Source organism: Ascidia mentula, chromosome 6 (genome assembly GCF_947561715.1).
Source record: "Ascidia mentula chromosome 6, kaAscMent1.1, whole genome shotgun sequence".
Lineage (NCBI taxonomy): Eukaryota > Metazoa > Chordata > Ascidiacea > Phlebobranchia > Ascidiidae > Ascidia > Ascidia mentula.
Window position 1 is genome coordinate 15,482,883 of NC_138571.1, and position 15,552 is coordinate 15,498,434.

General features: G+C 37.3%; 3 protein-coding genes across 3 annotated transcripts; 2 read left to right on the top strand and 1 right to left on the bottom strand.

Annotated features, from left to right (window-relative positions):
• The first annotated feature begins 7,176 nt into the window (after positions 1–7,176).
• Positions 7,177–8,499, top strand: LOC145905675 (mitochondrial ribosome-associated GTPase 2-like). The gene has a single exon (XM_082992936.1). The coding sequence runs from the start codon at positions 7,319–7,321 to the stop codon at positions 8,447–8,449; it is 1,131 nt and encodes a 376-aa protein (XP_082849062.1). The 5' UTR covers positions 7,177–7,318; the 3' UTR covers positions 8,450–8,499.
• Positions 8,500–8,502: 3 nt separating this feature from the next.
• Positions 8,503–10,572, top strand: LOC145905676 (glycine cleavage system H protein-like). Its single transcript, XM_082992937.1, has 5 exons — positions 8,503–8,753; positions 8,960–9,039; positions 9,238–9,301; positions 9,596–9,727; positions 9,972–10,572. Exons 1-5 carry the CDS (start codon positions 8,594–8,596, stop codon positions 10,061–10,063), a joined length of 528 nt encoding a protein of 175 aa, XP_082849063.1. The 5' UTR covers positions 8,503–8,593; the 3' UTR covers positions 10,064–10,572.
• Positions 10,573–10,846: 274 nt separating this feature from the next.
• On the bottom strand, positions 10,847–15,268 carry LOC145906196 (homocysteine-responsive endoplasmic reticulum-resident ubiquitin-like domain member 2 protein). The gene is made up of 9 exons (XM_082993615.1): positions 15,071–15,268; positions 14,878–14,952; positions 14,621–14,701; positions 14,344–14,426; positions 13,623–13,718; positions 13,241–13,418; positions 12,486–12,652; positions 11,903–12,020; positions 10,847–11,390 (listed from the first exon to the last, which is right to left on the bottom strand). Exons 1-9 carry the CDS (start codon positions 15,200–15,202, stop codon positions 11,265–11,267), a joined length of 1,056 nt encoding a protein of 351 aa, XP_082849741.1. The 5' UTR covers positions 15,203–15,268; the 3' UTR covers positions 10,847–11,264.
• Between the last annotated feature and the right edge of the window lie 284 nt (positions 15,269–15,552).

The window sequence follows — 15,552 nt, forward strand, 5'->3', positions numbered from 1 at the left end:
CTTTGCCTGAGGTAAATTCAGAACTCGTCGAACTGAATGATGTTTCGGCTTGTCATGCAATAAGCCATTGGGCAAATTGAAATTTGCTGGAACGCTTATCTAATCCCTTGGGTCCAACTTAGTGGATCATTTGGTGTCAGTTAAACCCTTTGATGCTCTTTGGCCTTAAAGAGCTTTGACAGGTATCGCTTGTACATTTGGGACTTTAATTGTGGCTGCGTTCATGTGCTGTATTAGATTCATAAAGTAGCAAAGATTAAGGAAATTGACAAATATCAGCTGGGCCTTGGGCTTGATACGTGTCCATTTAACGAGGTTCGACAGGTGCAGTTTACAAACATAGTTTATTTGTCAACACACTCTAATGTTTTCGTTTGTTAACGTAGTCCAGGGTTTGTAAACTTTGCCGACCCCTGACGTAATGTGACCTTTTCCAACACTTAATTACATACAATAAATTGCAAATGTATATTAAACTTTCTGCTTCACTAACTAGGAATATTCGACTAATCATAATTAAATGCTCAACTTCTTATCAACAAGATTTTTTTTTAGTATTAAACCAGTGATTCCAAAACTACTCGTCTCTAAGCATCGCCCTTGTATACGCCGTTTTGAGTTTCCAAGGACATCGCGTAACAATTTAAACAAAAAACAAATTAAGTCAAAAGTCCCCGTAGACCAATGTGTTTTGCTTTAAAAGTCACTATAGACTAATGTGTTGCGACATTATGTCACTCTTTGCCTTTATTGTCGCGCCAATCTCCTCTTATTTGGCATAGACACAATAGGACATGCCAAACAGCATCTATTGATACGACTAATTTCGTTCATCGTCCTTTCTTTTGCGCAGTCGAAAGCTCTGCGTACTGACATTTTTCCAATAAAATCGGCGCCATTCGATTCAATTTAAATCTTAAAAGGAGTTGGGGAAAATGTCATGACAGAGCACACAGTCGGATATTGATCTCAAAAGCTTTTTGTGTTGGAGCACAAACCTTATTTTGATTAACACTTGCCTACATTCATGACCTCGTACTCTTGACTAACTGACCGAAAATACGAACATTCTGCTACTTAAAAAGACATTTGTTCGTGAAACTAGCCAAAGCTGCAGGGTCGGATACAGCCATACCTGCCTTTCAAAACCAATTGGTGTTTTTTCTGAATGGTCAAGTCAATATATATTTAACATATATTTGTCACCTAATATCTGTTACTTCCTCAGCTATTGGGCTATATGCCGGCACATTTCGCTTTCAAACCAAAACTCAAGCCGCCAATAATCGCTTCCAAAGTAAATAAGTCCAGGCCTCTCACAAAGCTGAATTGAGAAGGTTGTTTTAGTAGCTATTTCTGTGTGCCCGAAATCTGTAAGAGAATTATTGTTACTTGATACTGCTATACGACTGCCAGTATGACAATCACCCATGTTTTAAAACATCCAGCGTGCTCACAATATATCGTACACCTGAAGGTATGTAAATGTTTCAAGAACTTTTGTACCCTACGACAGTCTTTTTGTGGCTCATAAGAGAAAGAAAACCTTCTGTTCACCGAACGTTCAAATGGACCGTTTCGTATATCAAGAGCAGATCAGTAATTATTTCGGAAAGAAAGCCTCACTTTTATACGTTCCATTCTAAACCTGAATCACCATCAGCGAAACGTCAGTAAACTTTAACAAATATACCAATTTATTGGCGGAAAACTGCAATGGATCTGCACTATATCCCCAGTCTTGCAAACTTTGGGCGCTTTCGAGTCGTGTTACGAGGCCAGGGACAAGTACACCTGTCACCGCTAAGCGATATAGTGCACTTATCCACGTTCTCTAAAACTATATATCCCAAATTCTCACACCTGTAACTGGGGTTCGCAATTGTGTGAGAATGTATAGCGTCCCACTTTGCATCAATAATTTACACCCTTGCTGTAAACGCTTCCTCGGCTGGCAAACACGACATACGCTGAACGAACGTTGATGCTGTGAAAAAAAAGACGGACTTTCATCCTCGGCCGACTGGGGGGACGCTCCGATTTGCGAATCGATTTAATGACGACGAATCCTCAATTGAGATACTTCATTTCCAGATGACCGTTTACCTTAAACTCACTGTCCGTCCACGTCTAGTCTCCAGAGGGTGTTTGAGAACCGTGACTTAATGGTTTCTGTCGCTGTTTTGGGGGGATCTGAAGACCATAAAACGTTTAACTGTAAGCTACATACAGATGGCCAATGTTTCGACCTATCAGGGTCTCATCAGTGCAGCTTGGTGTGACCATGGACCATCTTGCCGGCCAGACTGCCAGACTTCCACTTTGCGGTCACAATATATAATGTTATTTAATCAATACGTTTGTTTATATGGGAGTATACGCATTTTACCAAAGCATCGTCAATTGGTTATTCAATGAAAAAACATGGGTGTTTATATAAAAGCAGTCGTAAGTTACATCTGACACACAAAACTCACTGAAGATTCCTCTATGACAAATTTTCAACGTTTGTGTACGTTTGCCCATGTATTGTGGTTTTGTTCCTTGATAGACTTTATCTGACAGAACTCTTTGTGGCACAGATAAAAAGCTGCACTAACCAATCGACAGGATTTCCGGTTAGGCTAAATGCCAGAAAATCCAATTGCCATCTTGATCACCTTGATCATTGTCAAAGATTCGTGTAGGTTTTATGGATGAACATGTATTGTTTAAATATCCTTTACCGACATTAATTTTTTTCCATGCAGTTGCAACTTTCTAGTTTTGATTTCTTGCAAAACTCAAACTCTTAATCAATAACAACAGAAATCGTAGCTTTGGACTCAAAACACATACAATTTCAAGCCAAAGAGCTTGACAACCTTTGTGATGCAAGTTGAGACAAAATAAAACATGTATTTGACTTGGGAATGATCACATGACTGAACTAATTAAGAGTCGTTGGTGGATCGGCGTTGACCATTGATCGGGTTGTTTAGCTCGGTCGATTTATCTGGTCGATATTAAGACATGGAAACAAACCTATTCTTGCAACAAAGTGGTTTATTTAGGTTTCCATTTTACTTGATATTGCATCCGGTGCGGTCAAACCAGGGCCCATACCATTCTAAAGGCCCATGAACATCATTGTTTTCTTCGAAATGAAGGGACTTCTAAGGTTGGGTTACACCTACAATTAATGTGATCTCCAGAAAAAAAATGTCCTTTTTTCTCTTTTAAGTGCTCTGGCTGACGCTGAATTGAAAAATGCAACACAGGGGGTAGGATTTAACGTGGCCTATCAAGGTGTCTACCAAATTTCTCAGAAATAATACTTTCTCTACCGATTTCAATGATGAAGTTCATTTAGTTTGAACCAGTATTAGGTTATCAAAGAATAACATTTTGTCTTACTTGATGGAACAGTCGGGAGGCATTACGAAAAAGGTGCTAACATGGATGACGGGGGTCAACAGAGTTTAATAAATTGGCCAGTGGTCCACGGGCCCAAACAAATGCGATTACAACAAATCCAAACGTAAAAAAACGACTTTATTTGTTTACACTTTGGTGCCTATAATGAAAAACGCCATGCAGCTCCAACTCTTCACTGCCAGTCTTTATCGCCATTGCCAAACAGCACCTTGAGCGCCGCTGGTGGCGGGTAATCGAACAGCATGTAGTCTTGCATGAAGAGCGTGTACAGATCCATTACACGATCCCGCGGCTTCACGGTGGCGTAATATTGTATTGACAAGGCGTCATCGAACGATGCTGATAGGGTGCCCCATGCGTGATGTATTTGGGCGCATTGATCAAGTACAAAAAATACCTTTAAATCAACTAATTTTCAGCAAAAAAAAACAACGGAATTACTCAAACTAAAAAGTTATTTACTAAACCATAGGTATTATTGGGTATTATTGGTTTATCTTATGTTGGTGGTGTGAAATACCATCTATACACGAATATGATATATGACACATGCAAGTTTGTGATAATTGTATTTAGAAAGTAAAAATGGACTCTTTGAATTAGCAAGGTAAGAAATCATAAAATATAGTGTATGCAAAACGGCAACTAGCCCTGAAATAAGGTGCCAGACTTTTTTTATACATGTTGATAACACCTGAAGGCACAGAAAAGACATCATAATGTATTCAAATTGAGTCTAGCTTTTTCTACAAGCCGCACTACAGAATATTACACGTGTTAAACAGTGAGTAAAAATGAGCTGCAGAACGTATCTCCTACGTTGTACAGAAATGACACAAGGTCACAGCAGTTCACACACTTAAAATACTAACGCCATGAATTTCCAACAATTTATGAAGCAGAGATTCAATCACCTGCGGACTATGTTTCTCACTGGGCGAATGTACACAGCATTTAATACGAGCAAGCTTACCCTTCACAGGGCTGTACTTTTCGCGAATAGCCCTGGAGAGGTCGGGAAACTCAGGTCTTGGTCGCTCGAGCTTTTGCCTGTACGCGGACATAAGTCGTTGAAATGGTTCTCGTACGATCACTACCTTGACATAGTCGGGGTTATGAAGAATTTGTTCTCTTTGCTTTTCCGACAGAAGTGCTCTTTGGTACTCCTGCACTTTGAACTGCACGAAACCGAAAAAGGGCAAATACTGTTATTTTAATCAGGTCGGTTTGGGCTACTTGAAGATTGAAAACCACCACAACATGAAATAACAATATAACACAACATACACAAAAACAAAAAAATTAAGAAGTCCCTAAATGCCTATTTTACAGTCGATCACAAGAAAAAACGGAACACATAGGCCCTTATGAGAAAAAATGTGCGAGACCTTTTAAGAAATGCACATTAGATTACAGGAGCCTTTGCGATAGAACTTCTAAGCAATAAATAATATAGGCCTAGTCATGCCTTTTTTGTGATATACATTGGACCCAAGATTCGTACACTGTGGCGAAGCGACTGTGCCATCCTCTCAACCGGCTTAAAAACCACCCCTTGCTTAAGCATTATACGTGCACACTGTAACCACTTGGAACTTTATTTGAAATAAAAAATATGTATATATGTTCCTACATCCTTGAGCTGGAGTCCCTTCAGTTGCCAGAACAACTCTTTGAATCTTGTGGTGCCTGTTTTACCTATGCTGCAGTCGACCGCCTTGTATTGCTTGTCCACCAACATGTACGACCTCATGTGGCTGGTGTTCTGCTGCATATCTGCATGAGAAATCGTGTATACATCACTTATACTAACTGTATCTGCTGGTCGTTTGGCAATGCTGGGGCCAACGCGGCACCCGCATGGGAGTAGCCTATATACAATGAAACAAATTAATATTCTTTTTGCTTCAAAATCTAAATGATTCATTTGCACTATATTTATATTTCTTTCAAGGTAAAACGTACCAAACTTGTCACACACTTTTCGAATATGGGTCTGGCGCTGTTTCATTCGTTCCTTCAAATTTTGCCGGAATATGAATTTTTCCTGATTAACGAGGTAACGATCAACGGCCGTTTTGTTCACGGTTCTGTGGGCTACACTGATTTGATACGCCCGCCCGGTACTGACCTTTTCTTTCTGCCACAAATGCACTCTGTGCCTCACTGGTTTGCAGTCAAACACAGGAAAAAACTTAAAGCACACAAGAAACACAAATGCGACTGTCACCACAGTTGAGAAAACAATTTTCGCTACTAGTGTCGGCATTTGTAATTCATTCATGTGTTTCTGTCCAAGGAACGACTGTACAATGTGAGTAAATCAAAAAACGTAAATTTATATCCCAAAATGACAAATTTCAAACTATCGCAAAAAATAATTCTTGTTCTAAATTTTGTTCGAGCTTGTCAATGAATATAGTCACAGTCAGACTTGCGTAATTAGAAACTTTCACGAATTGAAACGAAATGACAGTGAAGAGAATAGCTTTAATTTTTTGCTTCACCGGCATCACTGCGGAAGCATTTTGCAACAAAGTCATTTGTATATTTCGCCTACAACTATAACGCATTCGCCTTTCTGACCATTCCATTCTATGCTATTCTATTTGATTCGATTCTATTTTTAACAAGACTAATTCTGAATTCCATTCGATTCGATCCATAAACTATAATTTGGATTATTCGGCCTGCCCGTATCTCAGCCGAGAGCACAGGTGAACAGACAATTCAGTGGCAACTATAGGCATCGTCAATATCACTAAGAAACAACGCGTTTTGAAACCAAATAAGTAAAACAGAGGACTGCACATGAGTGTACATCCTGTTAGCTGCTACAGACTGTTAAAAACAAGTTTCCTCGTTGAATCATTTTTGACGGTTGATTAATTTAACGTCCATCGCTGACCAATAAAGTGCTGACTGATTTGGTAAAACATAAATACAAGTGTATCTGTATCGCGATCTGTCTCTGTAATCCACCCTCGCATTTCGCAGGTTTACGATACGCAAGGGTTGCCACACGTTACGATTTTCCCTAATTCGTCCAGAATTATCATGACTCTATTAGGGAGAAATCGTAAAAGGTGCCCAAACACAAGAAAATTTAAACATTACACACAGATATATATCAGTGTAATTGCGAACCAATATCAATAAATAACCAAAAAAGGAAAAAAAAATACGTAGTGGTGCCACAAAAATAAACATAGATAAGTACCATTGCGAAATGGTGGCAATGTGCTTTGATTGTCTGGAATTTTGCCATGATAAATGTGTTTGGGCAGCAAAGGACGGCCGACATGACTGACTAGTGATGTTCCCAGTTCCAAATTATGCGGCCCGGCCGGATTCGGATAGTTATTAATCAAATCCGGCTGGATAATTTGGATCCGACAGTTTGTTAACACCGATTCGTGTATTATGGCAAAAATGTTTGATTGCCAAACAGAATGCTATGTTAAGGTTAGCTATGTTAAGGTCCGGGTACCCGGAACACATCACTATGACTGACACAATAATGAACACATCCGTCAGAGATTATGGGTCAGTGACGCCTCAATTCATGACAAAAACGAAACTGCTACAGCTTTCTTGTCTTTAACACAATCTGGTAAAAATAGCTTCAGAATATAATTTTCGCAATAAGTTAGTTGTTTTTTATGTTTTCGTGTTGTTTTTTTTTGCTTCGAAGCGAAGCCACATGTGCCCTCCGAGTGATATACGTAAGTGTGTTTCCCTTGGTAGTTTTCTGAGAAAGCTTGTAAAGCGAATTGGTTTTCTTTGAATGCTTCGTGTACAAGCATTTCACGTCTGTGATCTTCCAACGTAGCAGCACGTTTTAAGCGAGTGCTATTTGTTTTTGAACGTGTTCTACTTTGTAAATCTAGAGAATGCACTAATGCTTGTGTATCGTAACTTCTTCTTGTGCCTTGTAAGAGGTAAACATGTTTCGACGGTTAAAAAACAAGTCAGATTATCAGAAAAGCGTTTGCTTCAAAAGTACGTTGACCAAAAGCGTATCAGACTATTCGCTGGGAACGGAGGAAATGGAATGTCCTGCTTTTTGCGAGACAAAATCACTGCCGCAGGAGGCCCAAGCGGGGGCGATGGAGGAAAAGGCGGGGATGTCATTCTCGTTGCTGACCAAAGCCTAAAATCCTTGCAAAACGTCGAAACTGTTTATCGTGCAGAAAGTGGGACTGATGGCCATAACCATAATATGTTTGGCAAAGATGGAAAGGACTTGTTTGTAAAAGTTCCAATTGGGACATTTTTCCATCTTAGAGACTCACTGGAAATAGTAGCAGACCTTCAAAAAGATGGGGACTCTTTTCTGGCTTGCAGTGGCGGTATGGGCGGTAAAGGAAATCGCTTCTTTGTAAGCAGCACAAACACAACACCTGAGAGATGCCTGCCTGGAGAACCAGGAGAAAGCATTTCATTAGTTGCTGAATTACGAACCATTGCTCATGGTGGACTAGTTGGTTTTCCAAATGCTGGAAAATCAACTTTGTTAAGGGCACTTACCAGGGCAAAACCAGCAATTGGTGAATATGAGTTTACTACTTTGGTTCCGCATGTTGGAATTGTTCATTATGAGGATTTTGAACAAATTGCCGTGGCTGATACACCTGGAATTATTGAAGGTGCCCATTTGAATAAAGGACTTGGCTTTCGATTTTTAAAGCACATTGAAAAGTGTCGTTTTCTTTTATTTGTAATTGACATGTCCAGAGGTGATCCTTGGGACCAGCTGTATACCATTCAAAATGAGTTTTCACAGTACGACTTTACCCTCAATGACCGTCCGTACCTTGTTTTGGCAAACAAAATTGACCTCCCTGATGCGGAAGAAAACTATGAGCTATTTTGTGAAGAGGTTGAACACATTGTTCCTTTAAGTAACATCATGCCTGTGTCTGGCAAGAAAAAATATATGCTTGAAGATTTAATCCTAAAAATAAGAGAGTTTTATGACAAAGATTTAGAAAAGGTTGAATCACAGGGTGATGTTATTCCAATTTGGTAATATTTTAACTTTTATTCAAGCTTCTTTCCTATGTTTTGTTTTATTTTAGATTTGCAATATATCATGATAGTCTATGCTACTTAGTCTAGTGTAAGTGGTACTCTGTTGTTGTTCCATTTTGCAACATCCACATCTCCGACCATAATGTTGGGTCAAACTGCCCTGCGAGCCGTTTCGGGTCTTAGACAACTTTGCGGCACAAACATGTGCATCCATGTGTGCAAATCTGTTTCACCTCACGTTTGTTATCAAACAAACGTTGCAGCTGTGAGAAGGCTTCACATCTCCAAGCCTTTGCAAACAGGCAACTACATGTTTTGTGATTACTTTGTCATTGTGTTGGCTACTTAAAATGTGCAGTATTTGTCCATTACCTGATTTTTTTATATTGGCCAGTAATCAGTCAGTATATAAATGGTTTACAAATTTTATAACTTAGATGCTACCCAATTCTGATTAGTGGCATTCACTCAAATTTCAATACAGGCTATTAAAAATTGTGTCTTTTAGATACTTACTATGCTGAATCACATGAATGGCTTAAAGTTGATGGTGACATTGGCACAATTGGCATAACAGATCATGCTCAGGTAGGCAAACAAACCTATATAAACATTATTATATGCTATTTGTATGTACTATGTATGTGTTTGTATGAGGTCAGAAATGTCGTTTGAGCATGGAAATATTAAAACATAAACGGTCACGACACAAGACCATTGCAGTTCAGTGTTTGGTAAACATTGTTTTCCTGTTTATGTTTTCGTGACAATTGTTAAATTTCACAGGAACAACTTGGTGACATTGCATTCGTTGACTTGCCAGAGGTTGGTAAAACATTTGAAAAAGATGGTAAGGATTTCACAAGACTTTCAACCAACTAAAATGCTGTTTGTTTCTTTTGCATAATGTGAATGACCACCTTATCATATGTTACTTCATATTAAAATATTTTAAAAAAGGAACTATTATTGCTATTTCATATATGTAATACTTTTGTGCAATACAGTGTAACATAATTTAAGCAACAAAGGGTTTTTGCATTATTTAAAATGTCCTAAGCATCTACATTTGTGTGACGGCACAAAAATTAAAAGAGGTGAATTTTGGAAACCGACTAAAAGACAAATCATCTTGAATTTGTAGAAATATTTTCCGTCATTGAAAGTGTTAAAGCTGCAAGTGACCTTCTCAGTCCTGTGAGTGGTGAAATCGTTGAAGTTAATGAGGCTTTGGATGACACCCCTGGTTTAATAAACACCTCACCCACCGAAGAAGGTCATTTTACTAATTTGGGCATTTTTTAAACATGTGGAGCCAAAATTGTCATAAAAACTGCTTTGCATTTTTTTGGTTAAAAATATCATTGGACTTGTTTGGAACAAAGGAAAAATTTAATCATTTTTAGCTTTATATACAACTGAATAAGAAAATACATGTTTTTCAGATTAATAGTATATTGAATTTTATTTTTTACCACAAATCATGGACAGTTTGTTGAAACTTTGCTTTCATTCAATAGGTTGGATTGCTAAAATGAAAATCACCGATTCAACCGAGTTAAAAGACTTAATGGACACGAAAGGCTACAACGAAATGATTGAAGCTGAATAATGCACCATTTCTTCGCTACTTTACCTGCTAAAGAATTGCATGAAGTTTCTTTGGACTTCCAAATGCTCAAAGCTCTTTTATCTCAAATTTTTCCAGATGCCTTGCTATGTCATACGTGGCACTCTATAGGGTAAACGTCATTATTATCACCACAATGCTGTTGATATCAAAAGGTACACTACAGAAAGTATATGGCTTATTCTGTGGACAATAAAAAATCAACATTATAATCAGGAAGTTGCCATTGCCAATTACTTTATAGGTTACACATTACACTTTTTGGTATTTTGGTTTACTGCTGCTGATATTGAGGTTGTGCAGATTTATAGCCTTAAAGTAGTATGTCGTTATAGTGGGTCAGGCTGCTGTGCATTATTTGGTCGATATTAAAGGCTCTCATTGATTTATTTACATCGTCTACCAGCTCGTTGGTCCTTTTGGTTTTCGTGGCGATATTTCTATAGTTTGCGTGTTTGTGGTTGTTCAATACAGAGGCATTAATACTTTCATCTGTGGTTTATGCGTGAAACAACGTACAAATTGTTAGAAGTAGCTTACAGTGAGTGGCATAAGCGCATAAACAAAACCTAACCTCCAATTTTGCATTGAATTTTTTTGTGAAAAGTGCGTTTTTATCAATCAAGTTATGCAACATTGCCAATCAAACGCTGTAAAGGCACCATTTCTGGTACAACCACATTGCTGAGTTGATCGGTACATCAACAGTTAAGCTGCGTCATTTCCTACTGTTATGACCAACACACAACATGCACATTTTGCCGTAATACTGAAGTTTATTGGGTGTCGTATTGGGTTTAGCGTCACCATGGCCACAAAATGCGCATGTACAAAACTTTCAATTGCTGGCAAACTCGCTTGAAAAACTAACCGTCACCGTCCAAATTAAAGCAGTACGATTCAACTTGACTGAAACCGCAAAAAATAACGCGGAAAAATTTACGCGTCGCTCAATGGGGTTTCCACTGTTAGGCATAAGTTGTATTTAGCGTTTTTTTGCTTTAGCATTACACAAGTGCGCAAAACATAAAACAGGAGAGAACGGAGAACCAGTTTCGAATAATTTTCTGACTATGTCAAGTTAAAGTGTGAGTATGCTGCGAAAATACAAGCGAATAAAGAAGGGAAATTTAACTACAACGTAGTAATGGCTGTACACGGCACGGCTTGACCCATCCAACATTCAATTGCCCACTGGGGCTCCTTGCGGAATAAGGGAAGTGAAAAACGTTGTAAAAAAGCACCAGGCAGTGGCAAAAACAGACGGCGGTTCTGGTCGAAGTTGCGGTGATTCGTCTGAAACTCTGTCCTAAAATGCAAAAAAAAAAGGTTAGTATTTTTTTTTTAATACCTAAATGTTAAACTGATAAGTAATTTCCCTTGAAAACACAAATCAAATTTGATAATTTAAATATTTGGAATGGGATCAGTAATTTTTAAAGGGCAATTTTTTAACTTCAAGAATTAATAAAGATTAAATTACCCCTGACCCTTTCTCAACAGCTTATCTGCGAAGTTATGAAACAATTTCTGTGTATCGCTGAAAATATCGATGAAGCAGACTGTTTCATACATAGTAAATAACAGAAAAGTATACATTTGGCCTTAAAAGAGGCATCATCAGTTTCTATGACCAAAATCATCTACATTTTCAACTCTACAAAGAAACTCTCAATACAGTTATCGACAGACAGTTTGCCAGGGTAGTTTGGTTAACTGATCCATTATAATTTCCATTACAATTTTCAAATATTTTTGTTTATATAAGAACAGCTTATCTGCACAGAAATAAAAACAAATTAAGAAATATTTTAAACGAACTTCAGTAGGTAGGGCTGGATTTTCATGATTGTTGTTGTCGTCGGGCAATGGTTGTTGTGGTTGGGGTTGGTCGTTTTGTTGTCTCCTTCTTGCAGGCCTTAAATATCCCGCTTGATATCTAAACACAAGAAAAACAATACCTTAGTCAAACAGCACAGTATACAACAGCATTACTTGAAACATTCTTTAATCAATGTTGTAATAAATAAAAAAATTCCCTCCAGCAAAGATATTTCAAATGGGAGTATTATTTAACATAATTCACCTTATTTAACACCAATAAAATGGCTTTAGGACACTTCTTATTTAATTATGTTAACATAATGTATGCTAATTCATGACAGAAAGCATGTACTTGTAAAGTGGAGTTTCTGTTTAACTGCCCAGAATAAAAAATTCTAACACTGAAAATGTTGTTTGATAGAAAACAATGAACCTTACATACATGTTTACATAAAAGCAATTATTATCTGACAATTTAATAGTGTTATCACCGATCAGAATAGTTTCTGGATATACATTGGTTTACTACTTGAATACAATGTGTGCTCAGTTATGTGCAAAAGCATTTCACTCAACTTACATGTATATAAAGAGGAAGAGAAGAGTGACGAAAACAAATCTGTACAAGGTGGAGTAGAAGTAGATGATACTGAGGAAAAATCCACCCCTCATCATTGTAAAAAGGACATCGAGCCAGTCATTCTGCTCATCGTCATCTGCCACTGCAAAGCCCCCTTGGGCATTCATCTGCAATGCATATAGACAATAACCAATTAAATGCCACTAAGGATGGATCATATTGCAGGTAGCTGCTCCTCTATCATTCTTGAAAAAATATTACCAATAACAAATAAATATATACTGTATTTGAATAAAGGAAAACTGTAACACAAAACATCAAATAATGTTGAGAGGATACAGTTAGCTGCTCTTGTAATTTGATGAAAAACTGTCAAAAAAATGTTTCCAGCGAAAGGCAAATATGTTTAAAATTTAGAATGAGCAAACAGCAACAAACAATTAAATGCATGTCATGTTAACTTGGTGTGTTAGTTACACTTATAGTTCAAGTGCTGACAACCCCTGCAAATATATTGTTACCACGGTTACCATCACCTTGGCCCCCAAACAGCACATATTTTTTATGTTGAAACTGATTAAAATTGCAATCTCTTTAGTTACTTTCCCTGATTCTGGATGCTATCATCAATCACACTTCAGGACATTTTTGTGAACATACAACATTATTTTGAATTTGATTAAAGTGCACAAATCAAACGATCTTTTTGAGCAAGGTGATGAAATACAGGTACACCATACAGACATGATACTCACAGGAGGATTGGCATCGCGGTCTGGAGCAGGGACATTATTGTTTACTTGGATTCTGTTGGCTTCGGGTGCCTCAGCAGGTGGGGCAGGTACCTGAATATTTCTTTCTTGCACTTGAGGTTGTGCAGGAATTTGGTGATGGGGGTAAGTTTGACGGTGGGATCCATACGCAGAACTGTAACTACAAAAAAGTAAAGTAATCAGTCAAGGGGGGATAAATAATAACTTTTAATTTTAGCAACCATGCGACTGTTTTCTGGGTAAGACTAAGAACATCGCTTTTTTATTTTTTTTTTATTTTTTAGGATTAACAGAGCATTTAAAAGTATACCCAACAGGAAATGTAAAGTCGTTTGAACTGTGATAAGTTGATGACAGAACTTACTACTGCATGTACTGTGCCATTTGGTGGTGATATTGTTGCCAAGCGGGGTGTTGATAGTATGCACTCATCTGTTCGGGCGTCCAGGTTGTTTGAGTGCTGCAAAACAAACAATCATATATTTCAGGTGTACAGCAAAGTTATGTCAAAAATTGACAAATGGACAAGGATAGTCTGTTACTCTGTATACCATTGACGCACAAAAAAAAAGTTCTAGAACTACCAAAATCATTGGTTCCTTGCTAGCTAAATATGACTTAAAGATGTAAATTCAAAAATAAAATTTGGAAATAGAAAAGGTGGTTGATTTTCTGCATACTCCTTCAGTACAAGCATGGTGTTGACACTATCAGGCATTTTGTTCTTTGTTTTGTTACTCAGCATTTAAAATCCAAGTAACAGGAAATAGTTAGTGACGTCATATTTTGCTGCTTGAATCACTTGGTCTAAACTTGTCAGTGCACGAGTGTGATCAAAAGTGGTTTACTGAATGAAAATCGATTACGTAATGATACTATAACCACAGTTTGGCTCAAACCAAAGATCAAGAAAGTATTAAAAAATGTCAGTTTCATTTTTTTGCTTATTTTGTAAAAAAATGTCAAGGTTTTATATTTTATAACATACAACATTTTTCACAGTATAATTATACATGAAAAATTGAAAATCAATACACCACAAGCAACTTTCAACAATAAATACTATGTAACATAATCTGACTTACAAAGCTGTAAGATTGGGGTATGTATGTCTGTGGCGAAGTTCAGTTGGTGGTGATGAAGTGGAATTGTTCATGTTGTGCATGGTCTAAGAACAAATTTAAACGTAACCATTACATTGGTGCCTGACTCGATAGCCACCAAGGTTTTATCGGTGTCCATGCTATTTTAACGTTAGCTTGTATAGTTCATTAAGTTGTATGTACTATTTAGCTCAAAATAAACATGATTGATTTATTGTAAGTAAGTTTCTAGAGTGAGTTGTAACACCGAAACACTTACAGGGTTAGAAGTGACGTGGTGTAAAGGTTGCGGTGATTGATCCGTTGACAGTAAGTGAATTACTTGAGGCTCTGAGGAAATCTAAAATAGAGTTAAAGAATGGATGAATTGAAGATTTAATTTTGGAAATAGACGCTTTCATGCTACAACTGACATCATTTGACAACAACCTAAAATCTGTGAAATATTTTTTCGTTAACTAGGTTTTCATATTATACAATCAAATAAACTTAAGATTATAAAATCCTTAACATTACCTTGAAGACAGTGTTCAAAAGAGTGTCATCATGAAGAAACTTTCCACCATAAATGTACTTGAGTTTTTGCAAGTTCTGTAAAAAGTATAAGACATCAGAAAATAGTGGAACAGTGTACAAAACTGAAGGTCACAACAAAAAAAACTGTTAAACAGTGACAAATTAAAAAGCCAATAAATTGGTATATACTCACTACACATCCTGAATTTCCATGTGCTAGTTCCTTCACCATTTTAACTGTCCATTTTGGATCACAAACAACAATTTGGTCTTCCTGACTCAAATCGCTGGCTCGAATCTTCAAAATAACCTTTCCTGTTGTCATGTTGCCAAACGTTAATAATCAATTTAGACAAAAAACGAACCTACATAAACCTGATAAACCGAAACAGGAAAGTGATACTTAATCAATCTGTGACATTTTCAGTTCCTTTAAGTCAAACAAAGGAATACCCTTGTAAAAATCGTCCAAACATATCATACACACTAAAACACAACTTATTCCATTTTTTTGGTGACGCAATATTCACGGATCAATGCACCACTAATAACTGGGTTAATGTAAGTCACAAAAATTAACATTCCAGTCTCTTGTTAAAGCACACGTCAGATGTTATGAGAACTACGTCACAGGTCACATGACCGATCAAAGACTTCGTTGTCACTCAAGCGTAA